Source organism: Aptenodytes patagonicus, chromosome 19 (genome assembly GCF_965638725.1).
Source record: "Aptenodytes patagonicus chromosome 19, bAptPat1.pri.cur, whole genome shotgun sequence".
Lineage (NCBI taxonomy): Eukaryota > Metazoa > Chordata > Aves > Sphenisciformes > Spheniscidae > Aptenodytes > Aptenodytes patagonicus.
The window spans coordinates 6,371,354-6,390,211 of NC_134967.1; the positions used below are offsets into that span (position 1 = coordinate 6,371,354).

At 39.3% G+C, this 18,858-nt stretch overlaps 1 protein-coding gene across 4 annotated transcripts; it reads right to left on the reverse strand.

Moving 5' to 3' along the window:
* Window positions 1-984: 984 nt before the first annotated feature.
* SDF4 (stromal cell derived factor 4) lies at window positions 985-18,845 on the reverse strand. 4 transcript variants are annotated; one of them, XM_076356181.1, is made up of 7 exons: window positions 18,792-18,845; window positions 16,367-16,731; window positions 9,667-9,803; window positions 9,062-9,175; window positions 5,367-5,525; window positions 4,062-4,237; window positions 985-2,458 (listed from the first exon to the last, which is right to left on the reverse strand). In XM_076356181.1, the coding sequence occupies exons 2-7, from the start codon at window positions 16,672-16,674 to the stop codon at window positions 2,282-2,284; spliced, it is 1,071 nt and encodes a 356-aa protein (XP_076212296.1). In that variant the 5' UTR covers window positions 16,675-16,731; window positions 18,792-18,845; the 3' UTR covers window positions 985-2,281. The 4 variants fall into 4 exon arrangements, with proteins under 4 accessions (XP_076212296.1, XP_076212295.1, XP_076212294.1 ...); XM_076356180.1 differs by lacking the exon at window positions 18,792-18,845 and adding an exon at window positions 18,232-18,501; XM_076356179.1 differs by lacking the exon at window positions 18,792-18,845 and adding an exon at window positions 18,122-18,501.
* Between the last annotated feature and the right edge of the window lie 13 nt (window positions 18,846-18,858).

Consider the following 18,858-nt stretch of genomic DNA (forward strand, 5'->3'; position numbering starts at 1 on the left):
CTCCAAATCTCACCATGCAGTCCACTTTATCCTTACAGCTGTTAGTGAACATGTGATCCTGTTTTCTGGCAGAGAAAACCAAAACACATTAAGGTGCAGAACTCCATGCATACATTAAAAATGAATTTTCCCCAGTTGTTCCCCAAGTTTCAGTTTTATCAGGTGCATGGCAAATACTGCAACAACAGTACATACTTTAACATTTTTGCAGTTGCTAGCTAAATACTCTGTTACCTTGTATTTTTCAAGGGATTCCATGCTCACATTATCAGAAGATTAAACTAAGACTGCGTATGCATAATCTTTGCCTCTATTGACAGATAAAGTTCCAAATTTCATCATCATATTTCAGCTGCTCAAAAATCCCTCTGCAAACTAGCACTTGCTTTCTGAGCATCAGGTGTGACAAGACAGAACTTGTCCACTCAAATTATATCTGAATAATTGAATTGTGCAAACAACTAGAGTATAATACAAGAATGCAGTCAAGACATTTATACAATTATCAACTAATATTGCTAAAACTTTTGTCTTAACTAGATTGCGAACAACCACATTGCAAAACTATGTTTGCATGTGTAATTTTGTGTTAGTTCAAAGTGCGGGTCATTGCATATTTATGAAGCCTTAGTTAAAACAACAGCAAAGCAAAACCTAGACCTTTTGCCAATCAATCTAAAACCGCCATACCTATGACTTCGGCTAAGCATCACATTTTTAGACACAGGATTTTGTTCTAAACATCTCCAGATTCTAGCCGTATTAAAATCTCACTACCCTGCAATCAAGTACATGTGGGGCACTGGTAGTGGGGTGGAAGGGAGTGGGGGCCGACTCACGTGGCAGATGTTCTAAGCTTGTTTTAACATGAGATTATCAACTGAATTTATACCTCTCTTACACTTCTTTTAAAATCGTATTTTGTCTGGCCTCTGAAGAGTTTCCATTTTCCCCCACTCACTGACAAACCTAAAAACAGCAACATTTCCAAAGCATGGAGAAAACTATTTAATGAAAAAAGATATATGTATATAAAAAGACTCTGATACAAGCCATTTAACAAAAACAAAAAAAAAAAGGAGGGAATACTGAAACAGAAACAGACAGCAATACTTATATTTACATTATATTAAGAGAATAAATTTAATCAAATATAACATCTCACTTGGATTTTCAGGCAACCCTTCAGAAAGAGGGGTTTTTACAGTAAAGATGGAACCAGAGTAAAAATAAATTTTCTATTTTAGACAGTAGTGGATATGACCCTTGTGTTGCAAGATGCTTTCAGAGATTACCCAAAACCAGACTGACTAAAAAGCTTCCCAAGTGCTGACTGTACATTGCCCTGGCAAAAGCAGTTCAAAAGCAAAGCCTGTATTTACCCCAGCTTCATCATTCATGAGTTCATCAGCATCGCTAATTTGCACAGAGGCAAGTAATTATAGTAGTTTTAACAATGAATTTTAGTTAAGTAGTAATCATACACCTAGGTGAATCCCATTGCTCTGTCCAACATCTTTAAGTCCACAAAGAAACCTTCCCCATTGTTTAATTTTAGAATGAAATTTAATTTTAAGACATAAGCAGTATCAAGTCTCTCACATTCCCAGTGCAGCTGCAAACACAAAACCTGTCACACTATAACCAGTTTTCTTTTTAAAGTAGATGCAGAAGAGCTTCTCTGTAACATTTAAAATAAGTTCTTCCCCACAGCTCCTAAAGATAGTTCAGCAATGGAGAACTTGTATTAAATTCTCAACAATACGTAAGTAGGTTGAGATGCGTTGAGAAAAATACTGGAAGATTAGCCAATCAGTCTATGTATGGATATTCTCATGAGGTCAGAACACACGTATTTGAACCACAATCCCCTTTACAAAAGCCACAACCTTTCAGTGTTACTTGTGATTTCCATGGATCAGCAGCTACGAGGGCAACAAGAAGAGTTAAATATTTAAGAAGCCTCCACCAAATAACGATTAGCCAAAAGCAGCTGAAACTTCAGCTGGATTAACTGTACAAACCAGGGCAAACTGATGTAGTCCAGTACCTGCCCCATTATTTACGGACCTTTTTTTCCCCTCATACTGAAGGCAACAGAGCTGTAGATCTTATGTATGGACGGAAGTTTTTTTTAAGTCTAGGACAACACACTGTAGGCATATAACACAGATAGCAGCAAAGTAACTTTCTGTCTGTTTGGGGGTTGGATTTTTTTTTTTCTTTTGTTTTTTTTTTGAAAGCAGGAAAGTGCTTCAGAGCTCTGGAAAAGTGAGCAGGATCAGAACTCCTCATGGACGTTACGTGCATAGTCCATAAGCTTGCTGCCTGTGAAGTATTCACTATATTTCAGGATCTCCTCCAGCTCTAAGTGATGGTTTTGATTTTCGTCTGCTACTGCTATCATTTGCTTTGCTTCATTTAGGGCATTGTATTCATTCATAGGATCCATATATTCCTAAAACAAGAAAGAAAATAAATTTTCAATCACTAAGCACACATTTCCACACATCAGAATGATGAACCTTAGCTCTATGTAAGCTTCAGCAATTACGAGACCAACATAAGCCACCCAAAGGGAACATAAGTCACGGAAAAAGGTGTTAGCACATTTTTTTTTTAACAGGCTTACATCTATCTCCTAGCTATTTTTCCATTCACTGCTTCCTTGGCTCTTCTAGCAGAAATCCAGATTTTCTCAGCTTATGCCAGTGTGTACAATAAAAATATTTTGGCATTTTGGTTGCAAACTAAACTCACTATCAAATGTGGTGGTTTTTGTGAAGAAATATCAATTCAAAATTAAAAAGTGGCACACTATTGATCTGTATAACAAATTTTCTTGTTTCTGGAGATAATCTTTTTAGAACATGTTCAATTTAGAACTTTCTTGTTCCATTTTAAACCACCAGGCAGACATTACAGAGGTCAGAAGTCTCAGAAACAAAGCATTTTGCTCCTTCACCTAACTTGAAATAGATTAAAAGTTTTCAAGCGAATCACTTTAGTTCATGACATAGAAGACTCAAGATTATCTTCAATTTCTTCCCAGAAGATGTGACATATATGTGTGTGCATCCATGTGTGTATACGTATACAAAGACTTCAGAGATAAAACGGCTATTTTTAAAAGAAAATTCTCAGTAAAAAGGCTATTAACATCGTCTATGTCACGATGTAACTGTTCATCCATATTACCACTATCCTTCACACCCACATCTTTGCATACTGAGAAGGTTAGGAACTTTAACATTCATCCTGTTTTGGGGAGAAGACCAACATTTTAGAGGTTCTCCTTTCACACTGCCTACGCTGCAGTTTGAATTCTGCTAGTCAAAGTACATTCTTACATCCAGAAAGGAAAAAGCCAGAAATAAGCCACCAGCCTCTTCCATTGGCCACAAAACTGCCACAACTATAGGGTGCAAAATATTTCATGTTGTTTGGTAGACACTTCTGCAGACAGAATTATTAGAAGAAAGCCTTACTTCTGCAAATCAAAGTCCAAGAAGGCCACAAACTAGAATGCACACTTGAAAAATAATAATTTGTTTTTTTAAAGAAAAACACTCTGAACGACAAGAGATCTCTGCTATTTTCTAGGCTACTGGAGCCCCAGGGTTTGTTGGTCATTGGGAGTTTTTTGGTTTATTTCCGAGTTTTGGGTTTTTTTAATGAATATATAGGTTGCCAGTTACTCCTTTTGCAACTGAAAGTATGACTCATTGTCCCATTAACCAGCGCACCTAATGAAGTCTGACTTGCTTTCATGCACTCCATATCCATACAAGTGTCTATGTAACAAAAAACCCTAAAAGCATACCTATGAATAACAGTTATGCTAGGAAAACTCCCCCTCCTCTTTAACAAAAAGCATAACACCACTATCTGCAAGCACTATAGAACAATACTATAATCCAAAGTTTTGTAAAGTAGACACACACACCGTACTGTTAATTCAAATATTTTTGGACTTCATATTCTCTAAAGCAGTTTCAATCCTGTATTTAAAAACCAACTATTGGTTTTAAAAACCCTAGAACTATTTGAGGAAGACTTACCTCCAGCTCTTCCATTGTGACAATACCATCATGGTTAGCATCAATGACCTCCTCAAATTCCTTCCTTCTGTCTTTTACCCAGTCATCATCAATATCTTGAGCTTGCTGGTTCTCTACAGTACCAACAGGTAATGAAATGAACTCTGAAAGGGTAAGTTTCTTATCTCCGTCTTGATCTACAACAGAAGTACAGAGTAACTGAAAAGTATTTGCTTAATGCCCATTAAAAATGAGAAACTCCTTCATATCAGAGGTGTCATTGGTACAGTCTGCCTGGTTTCAGCAGTCCACAGACCTGACTCTAGCAGAGAATAGTTACCATTTATACCTTTGGTTAGCCGAAAACTCTCTGTACTATGGTACACACACAAATGTTTTAGAAGGCTAAAAAACATAAACTCATCAATATACTAAACAAAAAGAATTTTACTGGTCCTGAAGGACACACCAGGTGGCAAGCTTGGCTTTTTTTTTTTTAATTGTTGTTGTTTAGTTTTTCAACAATCTACTGCAACAGAAATTTTCTTACAGCTGTATCCAATCTCCCCTTGTATTAGCATTCAGGTAAGTTAACCCTCATAAAAGACTGCATACTGGAGTTGTTCTGTCTGTGCGTGTCACGCACCCAAGTATCACTAGAAACTTCATATTTATTAAGCTAACAACTAGCAAAGTCATAGATCTCTTTTTTTTAATCCAGGTGTTCTAGCACTTTTAAATATGCAACACTATTGACACAATAGAAAAAAAGTGTGCCAATACTTATGAATTTTTAAAAAAATATTATTTTCTTAGAAACGTCAACCATTTATTTCCACTTTCATGACTGTACGTCATGATTCTTACATGGTTGTTGTACTGGGGAAGTACAAAGCAATTAATGCCCTCCTCACGGAACATTCACATCAATATATTTTATAATGTTTTACTATTCATCAAACCTTTTCTACTATTGCCAGAGTGATCCTACAATGCAGCAGTACTTCAGTGTGAAGTAGTGTCAGCTGATCATCTCTGCATGAAGTACTCAGAGTATCTTCCTAACATGTAATGTTGTGCTGTTCTTTAACAGCCAGAGACTAAATTTAGTCTTGAGATACACAGACAACTCCATAGAGATGCCAGCATTTGGGCTAACAGTTTGTTTTTCTTATTCATCACATTAGAAGATGTGTAGAACAGAGCAAACAAGATGTGCCAAAATTTCAGATTGACCCATGACAGTGCAACGACCTAACAACGCCTACCCAACAAAACAGTTTGCAAGTAAACAACTCCCAAGAAACGTGTTTTAAAATGGCATACCCAAATCTCGGATGATTTCTTTCACCATGAACTTCAGCATTCCCCTACTATGCTCTGGATGAAGAAAGGACAAGAATTCTTCTTCATTCAACAACAGATCAGGAGGTGGGTTGTCAGCTTGGTACCACCGATCTTTCAGGTTATCTAAAACTTCCTGTGCTAGAAATTTAAGAAAAAGATTTAAGCTATCACGTTCAATCTATTTAAAGTTCTTAAAATATACCTTCCCCTGTTACTCAATTGTTTAAACAAGGATGACCTATGAACCAGTTATTTTACAGTTCAACTCCCAGGGAAAGCAGGTGCTGAGGGGAAACAAAGTGCAACTAGTTTCATCTAGTTTGTGCTGAAACACTAGGAAAGATCCTTTAACCAAACAACTGAACTGAAATTAGGAGAAGAAAAAAAAATATTTATCTACACCTGTATCAAAATTTCAACCTATCAAGTGAAAAGTATTGTCCTACCAGTATTGTTAGCTGGTTCTGGTAGGAGGTATGAATAATCCAACTTTGTTCAGTACTTGTTGTTCTCCTTTCTTATTTTCATATCTGAAGCCCGCTACCAACAGAAATCTTTCACCTGCCTGAATACCAGCATCACCCTTCTTCTGAACAAATCATTTCTGTTTTCTACTTCAAACCAGTCCTGTGCATTGAAACAGCCAAAACATTCTTAAAATTCAAAATAGTCTTCAGATTCACTATCTCCATGTATTGCAATTGTGACATCACACACACCTAGTTAATATCTACAAGAAAGGAAGATGTCAACCAATTCTTTTCCTACCCAAATAATAACATAGAAAAACAAACCCCTTAACATTTAGCATGTTTTCTTCTAAGACCAAATAACATGACTATCATTAAATCTAGAAAGATGCTTCTGATCTGTGAAGCACCGTTGTACTAGCGCTTTGGCTAATAGCACTACATAGGTTTATTCTGCTCTACAGCACTTGTTAAGTTTACCACAGGTAAGAAAATATTCTCTGACAACACAGCAGTTCCAAGCATGATCAAAGGGAAACATTTTATTACTCAGTGTTACAACACTCACCTTTTCTTATTTTAACTTGGCATTTCTTAACACGACATTATCTAAACCAAAACCAGTTGTATTATTGTTCTGAACTCTTTTAGGTATGTTCAAGCCCACAGGATTTGAGTTAACAAAATGGTACAGTGTTCTACCACAAAGTGATGATCGAATTATGCATACTGCACACAGTTTTATCTGCAGAGTTTTTCTCTCCAGTCACACCGCAATTCCAGATAGCACCCATAAAGCAGAGGACTAAGAAAGCTATGAAGAGACTTCTGCCCTGCCTCTGCTCCTCCCTTCTTCCTTTACCCTGTAAAAGGCTCAGGATTCAAAAGAATCGCCTACCCAGAGAGAACTTGTATCCTTAGACTCAGATACATCGTCCAGTATTTCAGCCTGAAGATGTGATTTGTTGGAACTATGAGAGATTTAAGAGGGTAGGCTCTACAAAAGAAAGTTTGGAAACATCAAGAACAGATGCTAAGCTAAGCACCAAGAAATGTATTTGGTTTTCAGTTACTTAAGGGCACAAGTACTTTTTACTCCTTTTAGCTACCTTGTCTGTTCTATATCAGAAAGCATTCTGACTTCAGACCTAAACCCTGCATATGTTTTAGTTATCACTATAATTTAATAAAGGGAAATATTTTCACTGCAAGGAGCAAATGCAAGTTGAAGTACGTGTGTACAAACAGATACATCAGCACCAAAATCACTTTACATTTGCACTTCTTTCATCTTACACCATGCAGACAAGCACTTTTTAAGTGAGTTTCTCCTAAACTCAACTGAGAATCATAATTTGTATATCGGTTTCCGCTAAAACCATGCATCTGATTTGAAGAAAAAAACCACCCTGCAACACACAACGTGAATATTATGTGCACCTAGTGGTCCTGAACATAACCAAACAGGAAAAAAAATACCTGTAGAGAGTATTCTTTTTCTGGTGTAGACATTTTCTAAATGACACACTGGAAATGACACACTGTGCCTGTAGCACACCCTGCTATCTGCAAAATACGCTAACAAACACAAACCGGAAGCATTTGCTTTTCACAAGTTTTAAAAACACTCTGAAAGACTACAGTCTTCAGATAATAAACTTTTTTTTCAATTTAATAAACTGTCTTAAATAGCTCCTGCATGCTTTTGGTTGCTGAGTTACAAGAGGAAAAAAAAACCCAACGGTTGCATCTACATTTTTGAACTGCCAGTTGCAATGAAGAGTTAAGTCTTCAGTGAATGTTTTTTTGTGAAGAGTAAAGAAATCCTTCAGAGTCTTAATATGAATCTTAGGGCAAGTTTGTAAATGGCAAGTTTTAGTCATATCAAGGACACAAGTAAACACAGAAAAATCAAATCACTTGCTTATGGTTTTCCAGCGTAGCCAACCCCAAACGTTAGAAGTCACAAGCCAATCTCCCTTTGCCTACCTTTCTTACTCAGTCTTAAATGAAACTCAACTGTCAGTCATCAGTTGAAACTGTCATTATCTGCATAAGTTAAGTAAAGTTGCGTCCCTAGTTTTGGCCTGGCATCCAAACTGTAGTGTGCTTCTGCGCAAGACAGAGCATGCCTTAAGATCCACGCATTCAGTTATTTTTTATTACACAGACCAAAAAAGAGTACTTTTACACTGCACTAGAGTATGAAAATAAGTTTTGCCTATCATCCTCAGGAAGCGGTAGATAACTAATTGGATTTTCCCAAACAAGGCTTGTTACCTAGGTAGAAAAATGATTGTGCACACACTTCCCTTATTCAGCAAATCTTTTATCTGATGAGCATTCCTGTAAACTGTAGTTAACCACACTGCCATAGAACATGCTGCACAGGTGTTTTCCCTGCCATAAAATTCAAAGGCCCATTTGCATTTTAGTTGCTTTTTGATAAATGGAAAATATAACATAACCCACTTTTAAATGACTAATTCCTGCAAGGAAAGGCTAAGGCTTCGTGTTTTACTTAACAGTAAATTTAAACACTTTTAGATGGGGGGGAGTGGGGAGATTACTCTGTTAAGAGTTGCCACGTTTATACCAAGCCAGATTCAAATGAAAGTTTCAAAAGGAACAAGGAAGAAATGATCAATCTCACTAACCTAAAGAACCAATCTCTCTCTATAGAGAACTTAGATGAAACATGAAACAATTGTTAGGCAACCTTCTGCTATTAACTTCTAGTATGCTTTGCAGTGCCTAAGGATGTACCCATTTAAACACAACACTGTTTGGTAGCACATACACCCCTCCCCAGTTTTAGAACAGGAATAGCGTATAGCAGCTCCCTTTCATTTGGAGCAACAGGGGACCTGGTTCCCACATTAACAATACAATGGTCTGCAGACAACGCAGGTCTGACAAATTTTAGCAGACTGTTAAACATAAATAACTGAAAACTATTCAAATAGGCAGTAACAAATAAGCAACCAAGATTTTTCAGTGTTAAATATTTACATCAGGTGTGTTGGGAAGGCAGATTTGAGTTGGAAAGAAATCTAGTATTTCTGTCTTATGACTTACACATTCTACATTCACATAGAAGCAGAAGAACAACTAAAACATTAATCGTATATTAAGAACGGTTTTGACATTCAGGTTTTAGGAAAGTAGAAGAAAAACCGACACACACCAACAGTCTGCACTTACTTTCTTCATCTATTTTCAACTCTTCATTGTTCCTGATCTTCTCTGCAATCTCTTTTTCATTAAAGCCCTTACTTGCCAAAAATTTAATTTTATATTCATCCCAGGACACATGGCCTGTAAGAAAGAGCCATATCTCAGACATAACATAGTATGCTTAAATGACAAACTTTTGGTCTCATTACTTAAAACAGTACGTGCTAAAATCTTTTGGTTCAGCACTGTAACCATCACACTAAGCTTATGAATGGCAATATGAAAACTATCACCTGATTCACTTTTATGTTTCTTTAGACCAGACAGGCCTTGTGAAAATAACATAAATATGTCACCATCCTCACCCCATCCCTGGCGGAGCCACTTAACTTGTTACAATTTCCTATACCGCAAGTGAAGTAACGTAGCAGTCAACACAGAACTACAATGCTGACTGGAGCACACCACAACAGTGTTGATCCATACAGAAAACAACAGAGCAAAGAAGGGATTACATGCAGTCCAAAGGAACTCGGATTTTGTCACAGCACACCTGAAGAGCAGCCAGTAGGTTTGGCTACTAGCAACTGACTTAAGATGTTACCAGGAGATGGAGGAATTGTTCATCTTACCATCACCATCAGGGTCCACAGCTCGGAAGTGCATTTTATTCTCTTCCACAGCTTCCTGGAAATGTTCATCTGTCTTTTCCATGATCCAGCGCTGCATCTCTTTCGCACCTATCTTTTTATCATTATTTATATCCACCCTACGTATGAACAGCAAACAAGATTTAGATTTGGGGATTGGGGTAGGTGTGGTATATTTTTATATTCTAAATTAATTATTCAACAGTAACAAACATAGGTCACTACAGAAAAGAGTATATTTATAACCCTCTCTGAGAAGTTGTACGTTCTTTGAACTACAGAGTAAACAAGTAGCAAGTTAGCCATTTATTTCATGATTAAACTACAACATCTAGGTTACTACTCAGAGAAAAACATTCAGACATACTTCACTTTGCTGTAAGTTAACTCATTTCAATATTATGTTTTTGAGTAAATTTTTGAAGTAGAGGAAACCACAAATGCATCACTCATGGCATATTAGCTCATTTCCTATTGGTTCAGAATTGTCAACTGCCAGCTGCTGCAGACTTTCACTACTTTGAAAAATTTCTTCTCTAACATTCTCTCAAACCATTAACTTCCTCTCAATTTATCTTTCCAAGTCCTTTTTACCTTGATCTTCCAAGATCTCTGAAGTTTACTGATGAGCTGCCTCCCTGTGTCTGCCTAGTTCACATCACAACTGTCGTGACCATTAAAAGCAATGAAAATATAATGTGAATAACCTCAGTGGCAAGGACTTTCAAACTATTTAATACTTTGACTGGAGTACCTGTAAGTGGGGGGAAAAACCAAACAAACCAAGTTTCCTCTATTATACCTTGATCTCTGGTAACACGTAACAGCTGACAGTTTTTAATTTTTAACACATTTAAAAGTTCCGCACATACAGTTGTTCTCCATTAGGCTTCTGAGTTATCAGGCTCACTTTGCTTTGTCAAAGGATATGCTTGTACCCAGTGCTGTTGAGCTACAGAACTGAACTTTTTCTACCTAACTAAAGTTATCAGTAAATGTCCAATCTGACAGTCCACTGTTCTCCTTAGTGTACTATCAATACTGCTTTATTGTATTAAGATACACTGCCATACCATCAATTCCATTAATGCTTATTTCATTAAAAAGCAGTTAATATAAAAATTACAGTTGAAGAACAAATACAAAAACAATAACATGACACTTTAAGGTTTTTTTGAGCATATCATTAAGTATTTATTCAAAAAAGATATAACAATATTTAAAACTGAAAAGACATCACTAACATTTAGGAGGCAAGATTCTATTTAAAGCATACCAAAACCAGTCTTGTTCAATTAAAAAAAAAAAAAACAGCAAAGAAAAACACAACAAAAAACCCCAGCTTGACTCTGGCTTTTTTATCTGTTTGTATCACTGTCTTAACAGTACTGAAGTGTTATCATTGAAACTCAAGTTATTAAATATGTGATTTGCCTTTAAATGTCAACTAAATGTTAGAAGCTTAAGCCAAACAACAACCCTAGCACCTAATCTTCTACAACACTTAGCTGTATTAGCAAATGCAGTATTAGTGGTTTTAAATATTGTATCACATCCTATCATATCACATAACTATCATATCATATCACACAACTTTTCAGTATCAATGGCGAGACCAGTAAAACGGTCATGTTCCACTCGCGCCACCTTGCACTTACCAGGTGAACAAATGTGGGTTTTGAGATGGAGTAGGTACTATCAAAAAAAGAGAAGGGAAAACAAAGCATTTTCCCCTCAACATTTAACATTCTAGTTTCCTTAGATCAAAGCTCTCAAACTTACTACTTCCAAGCTGTACTTTCCACCTAAAACATGTTTTAACTAGGGAGAAAGGTAACAAACATCCTACTTATTGCTCTTCTAGCTCATGAAACTACACCTTTGTTCTGCTACCACAGTTCACAAGTCTCCAATGACGCAGATTTTCATGAACTAGCAGGCATCCACTGTACAAGGTGAGCTGAAATCCTTTCAGTGTCCATAAACAGCACTTCTGCTTTTGAGAGGAATATTTACAACTGTATGAAATATAAGAGATGATCCTGCTGTGAGGTTACCATCTAAGGCCATAAAAACAAAAGACTGTCCATGCTTCCTTAGATAAGTTCTCATTCGGAATGGACTGCTGAAAACATTTCCACTAATAATGACACATTTAGATAATTACATGCTGCCGAACAACCTAACACTGGTAAGTCACGGAAAACTCATTTTATAACACGGTGATGGGCAATCCGTTTTCTGAGGCAGATAGGCCTGAACACTCAAAAATGTTAGTAGAGTGGTACATTCTAATGCACTTCTTAAAAAAATTGCCAAAGAACAAGTATTTGCAAGAAAGAATTTAAGCTCAAAACCCCAAGATGAATCCAAGCAAGAATATCATCCCAGATTACAACTTTGCTCAAACCTTCCTTGGCAATCTGTGTATAGAAATCTTGTGACGATTTGTCAAACTTCATGATATACCAGCTCAAAAAAAAAAAACAAACCCACACCCCAAACTTGATTGCTCTTTTCTACAATAAGCATTGTTTTCTGCTAGAGAGTGCTATCTCAGACTTGTAGAAACTTAGGTATATGATGTATTACTTCCTGAATTGACAGCAAAGTAAGTTTTGTAAAAGCAGGGACTACCGTTAGCATAAATTTGAATTAAAAAACAGACTAGAGAGCAATTTACCTTATTGCTTACCTGTCTCATTCCAAAGAAAATTATAGATAAACCACAGCCCAGACAGTAGTTGATGCAACATGATAAATACCATTAGTATTAATACATTTCAGTAATGGGCAGCATCAGACATAAGGGCTCCTTATACTGTCTAAGTTCAAGGTTAAAACTTCACTGACTATTCAAACTGTATTTCATTATCTATTCACAGCCTAAATGTTAATACTACCTTTGAGTAAGAAACAAGCAAGTATGCTACTTTGTAGGATACTCGTAAATTTTTCCTTAACAAAAGCCTACAGTAAGGGCTGCATTGAATGTAAATGTCAAGCCTGGAAGAACAGGTTTTAAACAATTCAGCCCAGTTTCTCAACCACAAGCCACTAAAAATCAGATTTTCGTGGCCACTTTTCAAAAGGTCCACATCTGAAAGTATTATCAATAAACACTGGCCACTCAGGTTTTCAGATTCATGTTTTCAGGTTCCTAAATGACAACACTGCAATGCTGCCCGAGGTATTGGGGGGGGAGCAGGAAGGCAGTGTTCTTACCTAAAGGACTAAAGATAACAATTTCCTTGAGCACCTAATGCCTATCACTTTAGAGTTGGTTTGTGTTTCATGCAAATAATGAAAAGCAGATCCAGAGAATAATTTTTAACAACAGAAACCAAAGCAAAGCTCTACTTTACATGGTAGGAGGTATGCAAAATTTATTAGATGTATATTTAAATGTACAGGTTAGGAAAAACACAAATCAGGGTGCACACACTACTTAAAACCTTCCAATGGCATACAGCATAAACAGTTTTTTAGCTGATTATTACAAATCTGTAATCTAAACTGAAGATATCAAAACAGGAAAGCTTAAAAACGTCCCCTCTCCTCATTCTTTATTCTACCTGCTATTGTCCAACATCAGCTGTCATTACTAGCATGTTCCCACCATAGACAGAATGCACACAGGTAGAAATGAATACTGTGTTAGGCTATGAGACAAATCTGAAATTAAGAAAGGGGGCATGGATCTTGCCAAAACCACTCCCTATGTGCAGTCTGAACACAAACAGTTGCAGCTGTAAAGTCTAGAAGAGCTACGCTTACAAGCATTGTGCGATTCAGAACAAGTTCTGCTTTAGGAAAGGTTAAGTTCATGACTTTTAAACAAGGGGAAAAAGCCAAACCAAAACACCCCTGTACATGGTAGTAGTTAACAGAAGGTGTATTTAAGCCTGTGACCTGATGAATGACCATCAAGGTAAGGCACTCGGCTAACACAAAGATTTTAATTTTTAAATCACAACTAGGGCTGCTGCTAAGTAGCTGATAACATCAGCAAAACGCAAACGCTAGAAGGATACTCAACTTTCAAACTCACAGAGGTAACTCCATCACCACAAAAACACACTGACAGAAAGCCACACACGTTACATTCTTCTGTACTTGAATTTATCAGTTTTGTTCAGTACATGTAATTTAATTTACAAGATAACTGACCCTTAGAAGCAAGGCTCAAACTGAATTTTAGTACAGAATGCCACTGATTTAGCGAAATCAGCGTCACCATACATACACTCGATTGCTTTCAATATCCTTCCCCCTTCCCTCCCATCAACACCCACCTACACAAGCTAAACTACACCACACAGCAAAAGAATAGAGAAATCTATAGATTCCAGGCTAATTTAAACTATTTAAATGGAGACTATAGCAATTTTTTTTTTTTTTTTTTTTTTTTTTGCAATTATGAGAAGTACAAGAAGGAAGGATGTCAATTAAGCTCCTCTCACGGATTTTCTTGACCTGAAGGTACCTGAACACTTACCCTTGGCAGGGAATGAAGACTAAAAAGGTGCACCCAGGATTTTCTGCACCATGCCCTAGTTTCACAAGGCAAAGTGGAAGTACTGGTTAACTTGTAAAAAACCACTTCTGTAGACAAGTAAGGCTTGTCCTCCCAGTAAAGAGTGACTTCAGAAACTGAAATACAGAATTATGAAGTGCCACTTGTTCTTTCAGTCACATACAGCTTGCTCGCCTAGAAAAACATGGTTTGAGGAGCTTTTCTTCCATGTTTCAACTTTATTTTCAGTAATCCTATTAGACAATAATTTATGCTTTGAATTGACTACTTTATATCATACTGGCATGCTGTAGAATCTCAGCTTTTATTAATTAAAACCACATTACATGTTTTCTTTATGTCTTCAAAGAAAATATTTCCAAAGCATCTGGAAGCCTGTGACTTACTAGCTTTTCACAGAAGTTCATAGTATTTCTCTTTTCACTCAGCCTTTAAAAGTATGTCTAGAAAGCAACCAAATTCCTCAGAATGCTTTTCTACATTTTCTAATCTGATCATCTGATGGAATGTAATTTTAAGTAAGTATCTGAGTGAAGCTGATCTTGAATCCAATTGCTTTAAGCTTCCTAAGACAACCTCTTTCATAACAAACAGGCAGAAATGAACAGAGTTTGCAATTTGTGAATGACAATTTACTAACCACCGTTGAATGTTTCCAATAAACATATAGCAATAAAGAAAGTGAAACCTTCTAAGCATAATCTTAATATTTGTATATATCCTGCCCATGAAGTTAGTGGTCTGAATAGCAGCCATAGTAATAAAGGATTCTACTCTAAATGAAAAAGGCACTCTGCTTTGCCTATTTGCTTTAGCTACCTTTACTCAGAACACCAGAAAAAAAAAAATCCAATGTTATTACTGATATTTTTTCCCTGTTAATGAAAAGTTTGCAAAAAAAAAGCTTTGTTAAGCCTTCTCATTTTCTCAAGTATACGCGCATCCCCACACCATCATCAGCATTAAGAGCACCAATGCAATTTAAGCTGTTCTCATAAAATTAATCCTCCATTGCAAAAACGCAAATAAAGCCAATTCTGCCACCTAGTGTCTAAAAGTATATACTGATTTTGATTTCCATTATGTTTACTGACCTCCAAACATCTGATAGTTTATTAGCTGCCACAAACCTTATCTAGCACAAGTGCTTTATAAAAGGAAAAATGCTTTAATGTCTAAAAGTAAAGTTAATACTTTTACACCAAGTAAAGAGGTAGATGAAGTTTTCAAGAAGGCTACAAAAGAAAAAATTAATCTTTCTATTCTCACGTTTCATTCTCATTCTCTTTTCTTCTAAATTCTGAGGAACTAAACGTTTTGTTTAGTTTAATTTTATGAAGAAAGCTAACTTAATGCTAGAAGCTGTCATGCCAATTTCTGAATTCTTGGTATGTGCAGTTAGGCATAATTATTTTTAACCTTCATGTATTTCATTTGAAACACTCAAATTTTAGACACTGAGCATCTACTAGAAAGTTTTATGAACAGAAAGCAACTGTCAGTTTGTTTACCACAATCTTACCCCATTGTCTGTCTGTCCCTTTTCTTCCCTTCTACCTTTACTATTGTCTTGTCAGTGTTTTTCCTCTGCAGTTATTTGCAGAAGTCACAATAGAAACAAATACAAGATCCATATGGAATATAAGACCAAACAATAAATAAGAAACTTAGATTGCCAATTGAAACCAAACTTACAGCAAAGCAATAGAGCATACTACTGCTAGAACAAAACTGGAACAAACTCCCACCCTCCCAATTCATTGCATGGGCATCCTACCACCAAGGAACACAAGTGTGATTAATTATTCATTGAGCCAGGAAACCAGGAAAAAGTAATATTAATTTTCATACCGCGAGAGGCCATGTAGGGTTTTTTTGCATAGACACAATGCGTTTTGTCATAAATTTTACTAGACCACAGCACCAATCCTGTATACTGATCATGACTCTCAACACATGCATTCTCACTCCTAAGAACGGTTTATACGGGTATGTTAATACCTTAATAACATGAGCACAGTGCTTATAGTATGATGCTTTCCCCCTCATCATTACAATTTTTAAATATTACAGAAAAATTTGCAAATTTTACTCTGAAGATCAGAGAAAGAGGCTGCACTGTTCTTGGCAATGTACATAACTTACTTTGAAAAGATGACCATGAGCTTCTTCCTATTCTTCCTGGGTTCTGAGTCTTCCTCAAACTCTTCCATCTCTTTTCCTAGAAAAACTTCTTGATGAAATTCTTTGTTAAGATGTCCATCCATCTCCATTTTGACCCCATTCAAGTGATCTGGGGGCAAGATCTCATTCTCATCTTTACTGTCAGCTGGCTTTTCTTTGAGGGCTGAATTATTTGCAGGCCTTGCATAAACATCCATTAGAAGAAATACAAACAGAAGGGACAAATACAGAGATCCCAAACTGCAGAGAAAGGCCTGTCTTGACATCATTTTTTCCTTTTTATTCAAAATATTGGTTGATTAAATTACTGTGAGTGGATTAAATATCTAAAAACAAAAAGGAAAAGACACATGCAAATTAAACTCTAGAACATTATGTCACTAATAAAACGTCTCCTAAAATTCAGAAGAACCTACACACACAAGTATTTGCTGTGAAAGAATAAAAAAGCCTGTTAAATAATAAATACGCGACAAGAAATTAATCTGTGTTAGTTTTCAGTCTGCACAATTGTAACCTCTGTCAGAGGACTTTCGAAGATAGCCTAGTTCTGCTAGTAGAACAGACTAGTTCTGCTCTGAAATCCATCTTCAGGTGTTACGGGATGAGATGACCCGACCACTGAAACCCAAGCATTTACCGAGAAGTCAACCCAGCGCAGGAAGCACTTACTGTCCGAATGTGCAGCCCAAGCTCGGCTGTGGCAATGTCCCTAAGGCTAGCACCGCACTCCCCCAGCAAGCTGCAGGAACAGCCACGACAGCACAACAGTTCACGAGAGATCTCAACAGATCGCCTCTTTAGAAAGGCTGAAAGGCGTAAAGGTCTTTTTGGAAAGAGCTGACTGAGGGAAATACGATTACAAATGCCATCGCGTAAAGCGGAGCTGAAAACACACAGGAACCAGCCGGCAGGAAAAGCAACCTCAGGGGCTGGACCTGTCACGACCTGCTTGCCGGTGTGTGAAAATCGCTGCCACGTACGAGACCGCAGACAGCGGGGACAGGGAAAAGGGCCAGAGCCCGAGAGACGGAGCGTCGAGGAGCACAAACTCCACAGTCCCGCCAGGCACGGCAGAGCCTTGGGCGGGGAGTACCCGCCCAGCCCGCCGCAGGACTCGCAGACCGAGCGGCGACGGCCAACTCTCCACCGGAGAGGGGGAGCCCGGCCGGGGCTGCCCTGCCCGACCCGAAGGGCAGTGGCGGTCCCGAGCCCGCTCCAGGAAAGGCCACACGCACTCACCGAGAGCTCCGGGGCGCTCGCGGTGCCCCTTCCCCGCAGGAGGGGGACGCAGCCTCCGAGAACCCTGACAGGCCGCGGGGCGGCCAGCCTCGGCCTCGCTGCCCCTCGCTCCGCTCCCCCGGTCCCTGTGCGGGCCGCGGCGGCGCCTCACGGAAGGACGTCAGCCGGCGCGGAGGACCCCAGGCCCACTCCCGCCCCCGACGCACGGGCGGAGGGAGGAGACGGCGCCGGGCCAGCGCTGCGTAGGAACTTCGTCAAAGCGCAGCGGGTGCGTGAGGGACGGGGAGCGGCCATCTTGGAGTAGGGCAGGAAAGCGCCCCGTTCCGCCGGCGGCAGCCATTTTCCCTCGCGGCGGGTCCTCCCCGTCCCGCGGCAGCTGCCAGGGCCTCGCGGTTGCCGTGACCCGGTAGAGCGCGAAGGCGAAGCTCCGGGCGCTGGAAATTTGAGCGCGTTTGCTCACGTGCTCTTCCTTACCTCAATTAATAAAGCAGACCTTCTCCAAGCGTGAAGGGACCTTTTTAATTCCCTGCCAGGTCCCTTTTCCTGGCTACACGTACATCCCTAATTTCGTGCTTATCATTCACCTGTTTTGCTTGGGAGCCCCTGGAATACCGCCTTTTGCACGTGACACGCCGCTAGCAATCCTTACGAAACCAGGACGGCCAGCTAGCTAGCGCACCACGGCTTTCACAAGACTACGTGCTCTCCTGTGCCGCAAGGAGGCGGCACCGCCAGGCACCAAAGCTGCCCCTGGGGCTGGGAGCACAGCCGGCCGAGGCGCAGGCCCTCCCCAGCCTGAAACGGCGCTTGCTGCGCCTTCCCTCGCCGTGACTCCAAACAAGAGGCCGGCGCGGCGCGGCGCGCCCGGAACCAAAATGGCAGCGTCTCGGCCTCGCATTCCCTGCTGCAAGATGGCCGCCGCAAGGCGCCGCCGTGTGCGGTCAGGTGGTGCGGGGCGCGGCCCCTCCTCCTGCCCCTTCCCCCACAAGGCAGGCGGCGAGCGGAGCGGCGGCCGCCGCCGCACACGGCGAGTCGGCGCCGGAGGCCCAGCGGGTCGGCAGGGACGGAGCCGCTCCTCCTCCCGGCCTGAGCCGGCGCTTCCCCGAGGAGAAGGGGAAAAGGCAGGAAGGAGACATGAAACCACCTTTGAGGGACGGCGAAGCGCGGTGAGGGTTCTCACAGGAAGCTTGTCTCCTCTCGGCGGCCGTAAG